Source organism: Mus caroli, unplaced genomic scaffold (genome assembly GCF_978045245.1).
Source record: "Mus caroli unplaced genomic scaffold, Mus_caroli_1 scaffold_19, whole genome shotgun sequence".
Taxonomy (NCBI): domain Eukaryota; kingdom Metazoa; phylum Chordata; class Mammalia; order Rodentia; family Muridae; genus Mus; species Mus caroli.
In genome coordinates, this window is record NW_028227274.1 from 41,976,804 (window position 1) to 41,994,207 (window position 17,404).

Genomic DNA, 17,404 nt, shown 5'->3' on the forward strand with positions numbered 1-17,404 from the left:
CAGTGAACCTCTCCAGTCTCCTGAGTACTCTAGTCCTTGGGATATGGTCCATGCTCACCAACATCTTCACGTTCTTTCACTATTCTTTCATAGTGAATGAAGCTAAGTCTTAGAATTAACTTTTCTATTCTCCAAGGCAGGACCGTGTGATAAAACAGAGCAGACGTAGATTCTTTACAACTGGCCCCTTATCATATGGACTTGTGAAACTTTGAATAAATTACCTCATCTCTCTTAGCGCAATGTTCTTTTAAAGAGACAGAGGAAGATAATTTAGATACCTTGAGAACATTTGAGATATTTTACAGCACCGGCATGACACCATTGTATGAGATACAGCACCAATTCATGAGATTTCTGCTGGCCATTCATCTGTCTTATAGCCTTGGTAAAACCAAGGCCATATCCTTTCTCCCAAATATGCTACCTGTAATAAAATCTGTCTTTTCTGTTTCTTTCTAACTCATCTGCTTTAAGACGATGAATTGTCACTCTTAGGAAATAGACATGTTCAGGCTGGTTGACTGTCTTCTCCAGACAGTGGAACCTGTCTGATGAACATGTTGCCTTATTCTGGGGCAAGAGTTATAAATGATGCCTAAATAAACAAAGGAAAGATTGTTTCATTGAAACATACATCTGTATAAGGAGAAATGTAGGTTTGGTCTTTGGTATACAGTTTTCTGACCTTTGGTCTGTCCTATCAGGCCATAAGCACTTTATAATTTCCCTGTGTAAATAAAGCTATGAAAACTGGCCCCTTATAATTAGAATATAGAATGTAATACAGAATATAGATGAATGTAATTCCACCCCATTTCTCTGTGGACAGCAACCCTAGGTGATGAAATATTTACAAGGGTGAAAGTAAAGTGTGTTTCTGATGCTGATCACTCCATGAACTCAGTAATAATACAATAAACTGAGTAATTATGTGGTCTGCTTTCTTTTGCCTTTTCAGGATGAATGTGCTCAGTATCGGGAAAGCATGAAACATGGACAACTCAGCTGTACGCGGGAGAGTGACCCTGTACGTGGTGCCGATGGGGAACACTACAACAATAAATGTGTCATGTGTAAAGAACTACTGTAAGTGCTTTTCATAGCAAGTGTGTCTAAAAGACAGCCAGACATCTCTTCTGAATTAAAGACAAGGCTCTCTTCATGAAAATTCTTTGCATTAACCACACGGTCTTTTTTTTTTTCTTCTTCTTATTTCCTAAGGGACATAAGCCTGAGAGGATCAGTTAATTAAGTGACTGATTGTCCTCTGTTTGCCATTGTAATTCTGTGACATCTAAATGTCATCAATATAGGAAGTTGTCCATTTCCTTGAGCGAGTGACATTTAATGATGACCATTTGGAATCGCTGCTCAATGTTTAAGAGAGCTGGTTTCTTGTCAGGTGTATGAAGCATATTCGACTACAGAAACAGGAGTTGGTTACTTCTATTTATTTTCCCTTGGTGAATGGCTTTAGAGTATTTTATGACATAGCTCAGCCCCTTTGATTCCTCTTGGTAGGGTCAGTAACACAACTATTGCTAGTCCAATCTATTAACCGAAATAATCCTAGGTAATCATGAATATTTTATGGATGCTTTTAGTTGTGGCATTTAATTGATATGTGATTAAATCATATTTAATTTGGATTAATAAATAAGTAGTTTCTACCTCTCATCCACAAGGTATAATTCATGCATTCATCACTTTTCTGAAGGCTAGGTGATGAACTCTTACCAAAATGCTGACATTCTTCTTATGAGAAAAGTGAAATTTGCTTTCTTAAAAGTATCATGAAGAACAGAATTGAGTGCTCTACGTAGAATCCAGTTTTTCTGTCCACCAGCCTAAGAGCATATTCTGTGTTATTATCATGTGTAGCATATATTGTTGATGAGAGACCTGGAGCTGGATGGCCAATGGCCTTCATAAATCCTTATGTCTCTGTATTCCCCTTGCTGGAGTTATAAGCATCTGCCACCAACCTCTGCTTTTGATATGAATGCTGGAGATTTGAACTCTGGTCTTCATGTCTGTGAGGCAGCAATCTACCAACTCTCCAGATAATTACTAAAGTTTTCAGACCAGAAGTATGACTCTAATCAGAATTTCTCATGCTGTGACATTATAGGTATCCCTATTTTCAATAATTAACTTCGTTAAAAAGTTATGGCTTGTATATCTTTGAATTTTTTGCTTCTTTATTGATTTATTAAAAATCTATTTGGGGCCATGCTCTAAGAAATACCAGTATAATGATATTTGCTTTTGTCTCAAAATCATGGAACACTGCTCTAGGGAATGTAAACTAAGACTGGAGATGAGTTTGGATACCTACTATGAAGACTGTATTCAAATGATTCAATAATGTATTTCTTTGTCAAAGGGATCCTTACTCTAGAATCTTAGTAAGAGAACAGGGTGTGGCTCTCAAATAATAGATATAGAAGGAGCCTTCGTGTTCTTTACTCTTGCATTTGTGCCAACAAGATGACAATACACCTTTTCTCTCATAGGCAGAAAGAAATGGGAGAAACAAATAAAAATTATGCTTCAAGATCGAATGGAACTGGATCAGCAACAGGAAAGGTAAGACATTGCTGAGGTTTAGATGGGACTTTCTGGTTTAAGCCATCAAAATTGTGGGAAGAGATTATCCACATGGTCAGTAGAAATCTTTCTTTTAGGATATCAGAGCTAACATGGGATTTTATATTGCTGCTATAAAGTTACTACTGACAATGGCTCACAGTAACTCAAGTTATTGCCTTATATTTCTGGTGGATAGAGGTTTAAAATGACCCCACTAAAAATCAAAGTTATGTTGCAGTTGTGTTCCTCTGTGGATGCTCCAGAGTAGGCTGTTTCTTTGCCCTCTCTGATTTCTAGGAACTACCTGCCTTCATTGGTTTGCAGCCACCTTTCAGTCAGCATGCTTACTCAATCTTTCAATCCTTCTGATACCAGTATCTCTGCTTAAACATAAATTTTGTGATTAAGATGGATTACTCCTGAATAGTGTCCCCACTTCAAATACAACTGATTAGTACTCTTTATTCTGCATTTAGCTGTAACTGATAACACATTTACAAACTCCAGAACTTAAGATATGCATGACCTTCTGTCATAGTCTGACCTCGGCCAGGTTAAGTGACTGCCAAACTTTTGAATGGAAATCTTTGCTAAATACTATATAAACACAGCATTTCTGATTATCTTTCCTTTTTTAATTTATTTTCAGGATGTATGTGATCAGTTTAGAAGCCAAATGAAAAACGGGAAACTCCTCTGCACTCGGGAAAGTGACCCTACCCGGGGTCCGGATGGCGCAATGCATGGGAACAAGTGTGCCATGTGTAAAGAGAGACTGTAAGTGTTTTCCAAAGCAGAGGTTGGGCTGGGGGTCCACAGAGTATAATAATCATGTTGCAGAAGTTGGAGCAGCGCAGCAACTGTTTTAGAAGTGTGTCCTATAACTAAGGAGATATTTATTCACTTTAGTAGAAATGTTTCTTGCAATCCCCTCCCTCAGGGAAAAAGAAGCTGCTGAAAAGAAAAAGAAAGAGGATGAAGAGAAGAGAAACACTGAAACAAACAAGAGCGATAAGGAGGTAATATTTCAGACATATTAATAGGTGAAGTTGCAGGTTCACGTTATGGAGAGATAGATGATGGCTTGGAAGCTGGCATGAAATTACCTGTCAGAAAATGAGTTTTATTAATAGAGATGCATCCATGGGAGTCATGGCTGGACCACAGTGAACGAGGTGGTTCTTATGAAGGAGGATTGCTCATGGTGGAGACAATATAAAAGGACCATGAGGTAGCAGACAGTTACAGACATTCTAAAACCAACCCATTAGTTTACAATGTTAGCTTACAAAGAAATGCTACATCAAGCCAGGAGTGATGGTGCATGCCTTTAATCCCAGCACTCGGGAGGCAGAGGCAGGCAGAATTCTGAGTTCGAGGCCAGCCTGGTCTACAAAGTGAATTCCAGGACATCCAGGGCTACACTATATACACTGTGTATAGTGTATATATACACTATACACAGAGAAACCCTGTCTCGAAAAACAAAAACAAAAACAAAAAACAAAAAACAAAACAAAAACCGAAAAGAAAAGAAATGCTACATCAGACAGCATGAGAGAGATACCTGATTGAGGGAAGGAACAAAAATGCCAGAGAGGTAGAGAGAGCTCTAAGGTTTGGGGAGCCTGGCCATAGCTCAAAACCAGTTTCAGGAAAGACATCAGAGTTGTCTAACTGGAGTGGCACAGATAAGAGTATTTATATGCAAGTTTTTGCCATAGGCATAGGAGACAGTGTGCAGAAATAAAAAAGCACCTATTGTACACATTTATTTTGCCCCCACAAAAGTTAAAAGATCAGAATAACCTTATGTGAGGTAGATACCAGAGCCAGTGAGGGAGGTACAGCCTGATCTCTGATCTCCTAGACTCTGGCTTAGCATAATGACCACAGGTACACCAAAAGCTGCATTGTAAAGGGAATTCATTTAGCTATTTTGAAATCCCCATTCTCTTTCAATACTTGACAGTAAACAAAAAAGATATGGCTAGCTCTATCAAAAATATTAGCATATCGCTCTAAAGCCCTAAAAACAACACATGCAGGTATTACATATCCACAGGATGAGCAACACGAATCAAAGTGTTGTGACTAGCCACTCAGTGACTATCCTTTGAAATTTTAAAACTCAAATCGGGCGAGGGGAAAGGACTCGGCTTGGAAGTCTAGGAGGAAAAGGAAAGCACCAAAAATTTCAATCAAGAAAACCAGGAAAGGGGATAACATTTGAAATGTAAATAAAGAAAATACCCAATAAAGTGGAAGACATTAAAAAATAAACAAATGCATTTGGAAAGTGCATGGTAACTTCTCCATATGACACTTGACTGCCACCTAGTGTTGTTTGGGGCTTTATAAATAGTGCTCACCTGTTCACAATGACATCTGACTATTCATTATTATACAACGTATCTCACCAATTTATGAAATCTAATTAGAAAGACAGAATTGTAATTCTCTCTAAATATAAATTAATGCTTTTAGTCGTGTCAAAAGAGAAAAATAGATTTCTTTATGTATGCAAATAAAAATAAGATTTGAAAACTCAAATCTAAGCAGTTCACACACAGAGAAACATCTTATGAATTGTTTAATTTTATAACTAAGAAAAGCCCAAGAGACAGAAATTACAGACAAACAAGATCAGGAGATCAATTCCCCAAAGCTGGCAGTAAGATAAGAATGAGTGCTAGTCTTCATGTGTGTGCAGTATTGTGAGCATCTGGAAAAGAAAATAATTCCAGCTAATGTTTGTGAAACTTGTAATACAGTGATTAGATGTTCGATCCAGAGATAACTTTAAGAATTCAGTGTATTAAAAAACGCAAATATCTGTGGATGGAAAGATGGTGTCTCCAAATTTCTCTTTGCAGTTAAGGGAAGTCCAAGGTAAAATCTCACGGGAACAGTTCCCTTGACAATGTTTTAAGGTTAATTTTTTTATTTACAGAAAAAATACAGCTTTATACTCTTATAAATTAATGGCTTTGTTCTCTGTCATGTAAAAGTAAAGAAGTAAAAATGAAGAGACTATCTATAAAAGCTTCCTTGTCACAAATCCATTATTTACTTAAGTTTTTTGGGCCTTTTATAAAATGTAAAATGAGGATAATGAATGCACATCTCATGAGCCAAGATGTAATGCACATGGTAGAGAATCTCTTTAAGATATGATTGTGTAGGCAAGCTAGCTCAGAAGGTAATGGCACTTGCCACCCTGCCTGGAACTCTGAGTTAGATCCCTGGCATTTACCTAGTGAAATGAGAGAACCAGCTAGGTGAATATTTTCAGTTCATTCTATATTTTTGCTTGGTTGCTTACTTGGTTTTGGAGGCAGGGTTTCTCTGTGTCGCCCTGGCTGTCCTAGAACTTGCTCTGTCGACCAGGCTGGCCTGAAAATCACAGCAATGCATCTGCCTCTATCTCGGAGAGTTTACAATACCACCACCTGACTTCATTCTGGATTTTGAACTTGACCTTTTTATATGTGAAATAGTGAGTACAGCTGCAGACAGGCAGGTTTGGGACACAACTTCAAAGACAATGTGTACAAATGAGGGGAGCTGTCTAAGGCAGCAAGGGAATTCCAATGAAGAAGACAAATTGAGCAAAGTACCTGTAAATTGAAGTCCATCCCTGAAACATCATATTCTGTATTTCCCTCCTATGCTTCACCACCATGCTTCTTTCGGATGGGTAATGTTTAGAGTGAGGTAGTGCTGTGCCTCTTCCTCTCTGACTGTCCTGGTGCTGATGGATGATAAATGTCAGTCTACAGCAACAATATGTTTCCCTGCCCTCTTGTCAGGATAAATGCCATGAATACCGGAGCATGCAGCTAGATGGAAGGCTGATCTGCACCAGAGAAAATGATCCCGTTCGAGACGCAGATGGCAAGATGCATGTTAACAAGTGTGCTATGTGTCAGATGATGTTGTAAGTGGAGAGGCTTATCAGTGACTTTAATAAATCAGCTTGCTGGCAGAAAAGAATTTCTGTCGTTTAAAAATCTGTGACATTTGGTTTCACACATTATAGATAAATACATCCTCATTTATGAATGGACAATTTGTTTTCAAAGTACTCAGTGAGAAACTGTTCTTTTAAATAAGAAACATAATCATACCTGAGGCTTCTATGGTGATACATTTCCAAGTCAAAGAAAGAAGTTTAGGCGCTGATGAGAACCATGTATTTCACAGAACTGCAGGTCATCTTAAATGTTGAAAGAGCTACAATGACCACACATAATAGTTTTGGTGGAGTTTCAAAAATACAATATTTTCTAAAATGTTCTTAAGATTTGAAGCATCTTCCTATGTGAAAAAAAGAATAAACTGGGAGTTTAAGTGGAACACAACTGTAAAAATGTCACAGGAGAAATGAAGTTATTGTGTATATGATAGGGTAAAATAAACACTATTCTCTCTTAGATTTATTTATTTTATTTCATATAAGTATGCTGTTGTTGTCTTCAGACACACCAGAGGAGGGCATAATATCCCATTATAGATGGTTGTGAGCCACCATGTTGTTGCTGGAAAATTGAACTCAGGACCTCTGGAAGAGCAGTCATTGCTCTTAACCACTAAGCCATCTCTCTAATGATACTCTCTTGATAAATGACAGTCCTTTAGACTTTGATTCAGGATAATAGTAAAGCCACTGAATCAGTAAATGTTGAGACCATTGCTGCAAAAGGATATGGGCAACCCTGCCATTGGAGACAATATGTACAATGTATGTCTAGATGTTTAGAGTCTTGAGACAATAGTATTAGATTTGTTACTGTTTAGTATCAGGAAAATACTTGCTTAAAGATAATTCAATGTAATCCTAGTAATAATACTACTGCTTGTTTTCTTTTTTTTTTTAATTCTGCAGTGAGCGTGAAGCTAGTGAAAGAAAAATGAGAGAAGAAAACTCACGCTCCCAGCCCACAAATGAGGCAAAGGTTGTGTTTTAACTAAACCTTCAATACTAAATCCTTGACCTTACCACTCATTCTCAGAATATTACCTTTCCATATAGTTAATATCTTTAAGTAATAAAGATATTAACTTTTTACTTATTCAATTTTTGTTTTAACTTTCTTACTTTCTGTTTTAATATAAGATACACACACACACAAACACACACACACACGCACACACACATACACACACATCCTTTTAAAAATTCTTACAGAACTCTCCTAGAGTGTATGTGATTTATTGTCTTTCTGTTTAGCAGATTTATGACTTGTAAAACCAAAGGACACAGCTTTCTTTCACAACAACTGCATGCTTATCTTGAACACTTTTAATGTGAAAGGAGGCTCTAGACAGCTTGTTGATTTTGACTCTGACTCGTAACAAGTAGACATTTCAAGCCTTCTGTTCATCTTCCCTTTGATGACTTCCTCTGTTTTCTCCAGATGGCTTTCCAGGCATCTGCGAATCAATCGTATGCATGTATTATAATACTTTCTATCTTTGTGTATCAAGATTCCAAAGAAGGCAGACATCTTCATTTAGTCATTCACAGTGACCATTACATTTTTAGCATAGTAGTCTGTACTGTGAGAGTCTCCTTAGCTTAAGAGTGTGGAATTGTCAAAGGAGGCAAGATGAGTGGGCAAAATCCATCAGAGATGAGGTGTGTCTATCAGTCTTGTCTTATGTTTCCTTGTCTTTCAGGACCAGTGTGGAGAAGTTCATAACTCAGTAGAGGATGCCAAACCGAGGCCAGCCAGGAGTTCTTTGCCCTCCATCCGTGGGATCAGTAAAGTGAGTACCAGCCCAGAACCAAAAGCTATCTCCTAAAGTCGAGTTTGAGAAAACCACCATCAACAAAGGAAAAGCTTATGCTCATCTTCCCTTGCTTTTTTACTAGGATGAGTGCAGTAAGTTTCAAAATCTCATGAAGAATGGAAAACTTACCTGTCCAGAAACAGATGACCCGGTGCGTGGTGCTGATGGAACCTTTTATCAGAACACGTGCCACATGTGCAGAGATGTCCTGTGAGTAGTATCATTATCCTCAGAGCCAGATGGCAGGGAAAACACACTTTTACAAATTGCTGTTTGAGTAAATGTATGTGCTCATGAGTCCAAACAAATCTAAAACATAACCAAAGGCCACAAGTTAAGAACAGTTAATACAGCAGAAAGAGTACTTGGGTCTGGAGACAGGAAATGAAGTTGTGTATTCTTACCAGGGCACTCATTCCAAATCCTTGATCCAAAAGAAAAGCCATTTAAAAGACATAAGTTGTAGACTTTAGAATACATTAACAATAAGGGTCTCATGGGATTAATAATTTAAATGATAGACAAACACATTTCAAGATGGGTGCACATGAGAACAATATCAATACTCCTTAGGTTTCCATAGAGAATGGCTTTTAACCTAAGGATGGATTAACAGTGTTGCACAGTGTTAGCCACCTTCGTGTGTTTTTTAAACCTCTCTTTCTGGTCATATCCTGAAGGAATGTCCCCTCATCTTTTCCCAAGGCTGTCTGTCTTTCCATGAGAAGACACAGAGATAGTCCTTGTGAATGTTCTGTTTATATATTATTTTTCTTTCTTCTTCCAGTGAAAAAGAAGCTATGAAAAGGTCTGGGCTTCAAGAAAAGTCATCAGACATTAGGTCTACTAAAGAAGGTGATCCAGAAATTTCCAGCTCCTCTATGGTAAGAAGTGTCTCCCTGAATTTCTTGAGTCAGCTGCCCTTCATCCTCTGGGACTAACAGTGTCTTAATAACAGCTTGAAGAAAGGCATCATAGTTATTTCACTGGAGCAGCATAATGAGAACCTTCATTTACAAGTCTTGCCATATGCACAGGAGGTAGAGTAGCTGAGATAAAGAAGCGCATTTTCTTTACATATTTCTTTTGCACATCACAGAAGATAAAGACCAGAGTAGATTCTGAGGAGATAGAGCTAGCAGGACCTAATTCTTTCAGAATAGAATCTGATCTCTTAGAGTAATCAGTATCTTGAAGAGGCAGGCACACACAAAGGGTCATTGTGAAGGTAATTAATTTTTTAAAAGTGAATATTGTTCTAGCAAGATTATTGTTCTAGAATTCTTCCTAGAACTGTGACCCAGCTTACTAGGCCTCATATTGTTAAAGTGTCCTTTCTACTGATTCATTCTTGGTTTCTTTTTGCTTGCTAATATTCTCTGGTTAAAAGAAGCCAAAGCTTATATGTTATGTCAACCCAATATGATGTCAAATAATATGTGCATTTAAATAATATATATCACAGCCCACTTCTTAATCATCGACACAGATGCAATTAGGAAAACCAAAGCTTCTCTAATCCCATACAACCTCTTGAAAGTTTTTAAGAAGCTCTGCTCTCTATTTTACCTGTGCAGGACTCTGACATGTGCAAAAACTACCGAATATTACCCAGAATGGGTTATCTTTGCCCAAAGAATCTAAACCCTGTCTGTGGTGATGATGGCCAAACATACTCCAACCCTTGTATGCTCTGTCATGAAAACCTGTGAGTACCCATACTGTACCATCTCTACTTTCAGTGTAGAGGTTTCCAGCTGTAATGTTGCCATAAGTAGTGCAATGATATTAACTACATCTATTTAAAGGTATCAATTAATCACCAGACCAAAATTCAAAATTTGTGGCTTATCCTTCTCATGTTCAAAACAAAAACTATATAATAGTATTTTTTTTAGTACAACTGTTTTGTTTCTATTACTTTATACTTTAGAGTAGTAGGAGAACAGAGTGGTGATGAGATCAGAAAAATTGGAGAACATCTCTATAAGCCCATGCAGACTCATGCATATTCATGAGAATGTGACACATGGGAGAAAAAAGCAGTTGAGAACCATCTCAAAAATGGTTTCTGTACTACCTACAACATATATGATGACTATAAGACAGTTATTGGTTTCCCATCACCTCTAAGTCTTCCTCATAATGAGCCTAGTCCAATTCAATAGAAAGCATACTTGGATAAATGGCCTATATGATGTCTGTTATAAGCTTTATTATTGTTTATACATCTTGGGTGATTATCTCGTCCCTTGAAGTCTCAATTTCTTTGTTGAAGAAATTGGAGACAATACCTTAAGATGCTAAGTTCCTGGCTACTGAGCAAAACTTGCATATGAAAGCATAGTTTAAGTCCAAAGAGTGTTCAATTCTTCCACCAATTGTATTAGCTTTGTCAGTTTTCTTCTCAAATGCTGATTGTGCAATAACTTCGCATTGCCCCTATGCACATCACTCACATTCTCTCAGCTTTCCTGTAACCAATTTTCCTTGGAAGTACAGTGGCAATGCCTCATAATCAAAATGTGAATATGAACTGTGTGCATACATGCTGTTGTACCTGTATGTACACCATGGTGATAGGTCCCGTTTTAACATCAAGATTCTATAACCTGATGTGGATTCTTGTTATTGTCTTAGTACATGGGCTATCCTGATAGAGAGCACAAGTGATTTATCAAATATCACAAAACTCATCACACCCTTGCTTTTCCGGGTCTAAATAATTGAGGTTTTCCTATTGCATTATTGCCATCTCCAATGTAGTGGTTCCACTCTCATTTGTGAGACTGTAATCTCCTTTGTTAATATAAAAATGGGATACACTGTGTGAATTCAACGTCTAACATCTCTTGGGTTCCAGGAATATATCAATGGAAATTAAATATTTAAGGAATGAATTAACCTTTCCAGGAATTCAGTATATATACTTAATTCTACTCCTAAATACATTATTGACTTTTTATTATAAACCTGAGGAATTTTATCATTGGCATTATTTAATCAAACACTTTATTAAGTATGCCAATCCAGGGTGACCCTCTAATCAAGAAAGCTTCATGGACAAAAACATGTACTGAAAAGTTAATGCTGCCTGCAGTTAAGGAGTTGGGACTAATATGAAGACTCATGCTTCTCATGGAAGAGAGACCAATTATGTTCTAAGGGGTTCAATGAAACTATAGTGATGCAACTTCACACTAGGCAATGTCCAAAATCAAATTCTGCTTCTGTGGTAGATGGTGGATCCTTCCCTGTCACCACATATGAGATGTGGAGTCTTCCTTTATAATATTTCTTAAGTGAGGGGTCTTGAAGGATCTTGAAATTCATTCAAATATTATTCCAGGTTCTAGAAATAACCCTGTATTGCTGTATTTTGTTCTATTGTCTATCCTTAAAGTGATATTATAGATACATGATATAATAAAATTTCTCTCCAAGATCTAATTTTTCTTCGAAGAATGAAGTAACATGAGCTAGTGAGATGGTTCAGCTGGCTGTTTCCACCTGCCTACCTGAATTCAATCGCCAAAACCTGCAGTGAAAGCCACAAATTGGTTCCCAAAAGTTGTTCTCTAACAACTACATCTGTGCCATGCTACATGCGTGCCAGTGCTCATAACACACACATACACACATGGACACACACAAAATCTAAAGGAGATTAAAATTTATGAAAGATCTTTGCAGTAAGAACCTAATGACTCTATTGTGGTTGAAATGTGATGAAATAGGCTTAGAATAAGGTAAGTTAGGAACAAAAGAGAGCACACCAATATACTAGCAGGGAAATGGTTCAATGAATATCCTGTGCTTTAGACTAATTTAAGTTTGCATGATCCTCAAATATTACTTGCATTTGTTTCTTATTGTATCTGAGTATTTTCCTATTATTGAAACGTCTCTTCTCTTTTAGGATGCGTCAGACTAGTACACGCATACATAAACAAGGGGAATGTGAGGAAAGCAGCAACCTGAAAACAGTATCTACTGGCACACCTACATCTGTGAGTGCACTGGTATTTGGAATTAAGGTAGTAGTTGTTGAGGGTCCTGTTTTGGTTCTATTGCACTGGAAAATGAGAATTTGTCTGGCCAGAGAAGTCACACTAGTAGGTCATATGACTCCAGAATAAGCCACATTATTACAGGATGATTAAATAATAATTGAAGCATATGGTAATAAGCTCAGACCAATTATAAGATGAGACAGAGGCCAAGAAAGGCAGACATTAGCATCCAGATCGAAACTTTTTCTTTGTAATTCTCAAATCTCCAGAATTTAATTTGCAAAGATTTTAATTTTCCTCTGTGCTAGGAGATAGCCTCCTACTTCAATACTTAACAAGGTATTTGAACATACATTATTTAGTTTGGAATTCTCTATGATAACTCTATCTGAAGTCATTTTCCCAAGCTAGATGACATAGAACTTGATACTGTAGAAACCTCTAAATGAAAATAATGTGTTATATAAGATAAACATGAGTTTGATATCTTGTTTCTTGATGTTTTTCACATAGGATATTTCTAGTGAATCACATCTAAACTCTTAATATCACAATGAATTATTGAAAACATCCAATAATATACATTGACTTTAGGATATTTGTCCCAGTGCTAAATATTAATGTTATCTATCATTATATTATTATTATCATTATCTGAAGAAATGACCCAAAGAAGAAGGAATTTTTATTAGATATTTTCTTTATTTACATTTCAAATGTTATCCCCTTTCCTAGTTTCCCCTCCAGAAATCCCCTATATTCCCCCTTCCCCTGCTCCCCAACCCACCCATTTACACTTACTGGCCCAGGCATTCCCCTATACTGGGGCATAGATCCTTCACAGGACCAAGGGTCTCTCCTCCCATTGATGATGACCCACTAGGCCATCCTCAACTACATATGCAGCTGGAGCCATGAGTCTCTCCATGTGTTTTCTTTGATTGGTGGTTTAGTCCCTGGGAGCTCTGGGGGTACTGGTTAGTTCATATTAGAAAAGTCTTAAGTATGAACTTACAAGAAACACAAATGCAGGCACAGTTATTAGTTAATATGAATAAATGAACTAATCTAACTAATTGCATTTCAAGAAAATTATTTATTTATACCTAATAAATATATATAATATTGACATTTAGTAGAAATATTATTTATTAGACTCCATTATGATGCCACATAAGACTTGAGAAATAACAAAATTGGTAAATATCTACTTGATTTGCAAACCTTAATCAAGCCTATTCCATGGGATGGGAAAGTACAGGCGGAGAGATTTCTAGTCTCAGATCAACAGTGGGAAGACACACTGTAATTGACTGGAGGCTGGAACCTTCCAACTCCTTCCCATGTGAACTTGCACCTAACTTAGCTATGCTAGGCCTTCATACACATAAATAAAAGCAGTTAAACCAATTTTAATGCACGATGATTCTTTGCTATTTTATTGCATATTAATTATTAGTGGCTTGCTTCCTATTGTATCCAAAGAATACACTCTTCTTCCTCCTCATAATCCCACTTAAATGCATATCAGAGAACAACAAGATCCTAGTAATTTTCTAAAAGCTCATTTTAATAGAATTGCCTTGAACCATGCTTCCCTGTAATTTTCATCCTGTGCGGGTCACTTGGCAAGAAGAGTAGTGTGAGTTTCACTACTCTATGTGAAACTCACCTGTAGATTACACAGAAATAAATTTCTTTAATGAAGGACTGCACCAGAGGCATGACCTAACTTGGCAATTTTGAAAGCCACTAAATTGTGAAGCATATATCCTTATCAGTGAGACATTGCGAATGGCAATGTTTATTATTAGGAGGGAACATAAAATCAATAGCAGAGTTAAACCATTTTTGCTTTGCGCCCACCTCAATATTTGATGCATAGTAGGTGCTCAAGGGAATAGTTATTACAGCATATAGAATGTGAGCGTGATTTAATATCCTTAGATCATGGCACAGATTAATGCATTATCTTATGGTTCGACCATATCCTTGTAGTTTCCATAAGTTCTAGCACCTAACTTATCCATTTTCTTTCCCAGGAAAAAATGATGCAATGATTGGTGAAATCACAGAGAAAAAAGATAAGCCTCGATTCTGAACTGCCTGCCTTCACCATCTGTGTATATAAAGAATTCTTCAAACTCATCTTTTTACTATAGAAAATAATGCAGAGCTGTTGGTATTGGACTCACTGGTTTTCAGTCTTTCCATCTCTTTCCTTCTAGACTCAGTGATCTGAGGATGTGGAGAAGTCTCCACTCAGTCTATGCTCTGGAAATCTGATCACAATGTTGTCTATCCAGCTGCCTGTTTAATAAAAGTAGAAACTCAGCAGAACATCCTTTTGGGGATTTGTTTATGACCGCTAGATAATAGAAATATATTTCAATAGTAGCTGAATATATGGTGCCCTTTGTCTTGATAAACACAGTGGTAGACAAGTTGCTGCCATCGTTGAAGAAGTGGGGCAAGATGGACTCTTAGGCAGCCAATACATGTATGAAGCTACCTGTTAACATGTCAGACCCCTACCTAGTGTCTGTATTTCCATAAATACCATACCTCAATTATATAAGTTTTATAGTTGACAACATCCATTACTTTCTCATAACTAATTATTTACCTCTTTATAATTTTTTGCTTAATTTTTGAGATTATACCATAGCTTTTCCATGCTAGAGTGTGGGAAAGACTAAAGAGATGAATCTACAAATATATGTAAATCTCAAGAATGGCAATCTCCAACATAAATGTTGTATGAGTCATATATGTGTATGTATGTATGTGTATATGTATATGTATATATATATATATACATATATACATATAATTTTAATTTTGAGTAGTTAGAAAAACAACTAGGTAAAACTAATTCTAATTGTTACCTAGTACTATATATCACTTACTAAGTCAACTAATATAAATGTTTTATTTAATAAATCTTTGATTTTGATGTGTATTTTCCACTATTAGTACCTCTAATTTGGACCATTCTTCTTTCAAGTGTTCATTGGCCCCATGAAGCTGGAGGTGGCTGTAGTGGATAATGTAACTATACCATGGGATAACAGATGGAAAATCTGAGAAGGATACATGTACTAGATAGGGATGACATGAAACAAAACTTGTGGCTTCAGGATCTCTGCTGAACTCTGCTACTCTCAGAGTTTAGTTGCTGGTGTTCTGTGGTAGTGGTAGTGGTAGATACCAGATTTACACGGAAAGCACAGAGAATCTTACATATATTACATAGTCACTCTCAGCTACAGAAAAAAATGTTCACAGTGGGACTGACCCATTTGGATCTAGGAAGTTAATTTTGTATTTTCTCTCTGCTCTTTTGTTTTTATAAATAAATATCCACTAAGCCAAAGAGAGGACTTTATGGTTGTTGTCCTTTGTAACTGAAAAAAATTAGTCATTCTTTATGCTATATTTTTCTGTGTCATCAAGAACGAAGACTGGATTATCAATAACCATTTGTCAAGCATGGTTGAGCTATGTTCCTGATAATTCTGCTGTGAACAGGATGAATTCAGAGATTATCTGAAGCTGTCTTCTTCATGCTCATATGTAGGAAATATAGAAATTCTCTTTCGTGAGCTTTTGAGAAATATGTTTGTCATGTCATTTTTAATATTTTGTTGATGTCTAATCAAGAAAACCTTTATATTTCATATTAAATACAATATGCATAAAATTCCTTGATTTAGCCAACCCAGTATGTTCATTGTGAAACCTTGTTTCATATTCAAATTCATTAAGAATATTGGCCTATATACAATATATGAAGCACAGATAATTTTAGCCTTTAAATCTTAACCACCAAGATGTCTCCTTATATAAGAAAATGATACAAAATAACAAAAGAAAAGAAACAAAGACAACCAGTATTTAAAGCCCTCTTAAGTGAGTGGAATTTGGAATGTAAGGCACACCCTTGGAATGTACATCCACCCAGAAGCAGATCCTTCAATCTTTCCTCCATAACTTCCACAGATTTCCCAAACTCTTGTGTAATGTTTGGCTATGCATCTGTTTCCATCAATTCTGGGTAAAGTCTTTTTGATGACAGTTAAGCTAGGCTCCGGTATGCAAGTACAGTCGAATATGATAATAGGTTCAGGGCTGGGTTTTCTCTCATCAAATGTGTCTCAAGCTGGGCCAATCACTGGTTGGCCCATCCCTCAATTTCTGCTCCATCTTTTACTCCAGCACATCTTGGCTGGGTTAGTGTCACTGTCCATTGGAAGTCTTGCCTGGTTACAGGAGATGGCCTATTGAAACTGCTAGGAATCTTAGCTAGAGGAGTCATAGATTGCTAGGAGTTACCATTGCATTACATTTCTAGATATCCCAACGATGCACCCACCCCAATTCCAGTTCTATTTCCCAGTATTTTCTCCCTGCACCTCATCCCTCCTGCTTTCTGACCCCACTCCCTTCCCCACACAGCCCCCTCCATCCATTCACCCTCTCCAATGTCAAATGTATTTCAACTTATTAATGTTATTTATACATCTTCCCCTGGACCATCTTTGTTACTTAACTCCTTTTGGTCTGTGAACTCTATCATGACTATCCTGTGCTTTATAAGTAATAACCACTTATATGTGAGTACATACAATGTCGTTCTGGGATACCTCACTCAGGATGATCTTTTCTAGTTCTATCCATCTGCCTGAAAATTTCATGGTGTCATTGTTTTTAATGCCTCAGTAACAGTGCATTGTGTAAATGTACCACATATTCTTTATCCATTCTTTGGTTGAAGGACACCTAGGTTGTTTCCAGTTTCTGGCTACTTCAAATAAAACTCCTATAAACATAGCTAAGCAAGTGTCATTATGGTCGAACATCCTTTTAGTATATGCCCAGAAGTGGTATAGGTGGATTTTAAGGTAGATCTATTCTCAATTTTCAAATTGACTTCCAAAATGGTTGTACTAATTTGCTCTATCACCATCAATGGAGGAGTGTTCCCTTGCTCCTCATCC

At 36.9% G+C, this 17,404-nt stretch overlaps 1 protein-coding gene across 1 annotated transcript in view; it reads left to right on the plus strand.

Moving 5' to 3' along the window:
* The window catches only part of Spink5 (serine peptidase inhibitor Kazal type 5), a 59,901-nt gene extending 45,396 nt beyond the window's left edge, over positions 1-14,505 (plus strand). The window contains exons 21-32 of the mRNA XM_085833502.1: positions 962-1,089; positions 2,520-2,592; positions 3,245-3,372; positions 3,536-3,614; positions 6,408-6,535; positions 7,484-7,553; positions 8,278-8,367; positions 8,474-8,601; positions 9,179-9,275; positions 9,969-10,099; positions 12,311-12,405; positions 14,447-14,505. Of these exons, the coding sequence (XP_085689628.1) occupies positions 962-1,089; positions 2,520-2,592; positions 3,245-3,372; positions 3,536-3,614; positions 6,408-6,535; positions 7,484-7,553; positions 8,278-8,367; positions 8,474-8,601; positions 9,179-9,275; positions 9,969-10,099; positions 12,311-12,405; positions 14,447-14,505 (1,206 nt within the window). The remainder of the gene's footprint in view (positions 1-961; positions 1,090-2,519; positions 2,593-3,244; positions 3,373-3,535; positions 3,615-6,407; positions 6,536-7,483; positions 7,554-8,277; positions 8,368-8,473; positions 8,602-9,178; positions 9,276-9,968; positions 10,100-12,310; positions 12,406-14,446) is intronic.
* Positions 14,506-17,404: the final 2,899 nt, after the last annotated feature.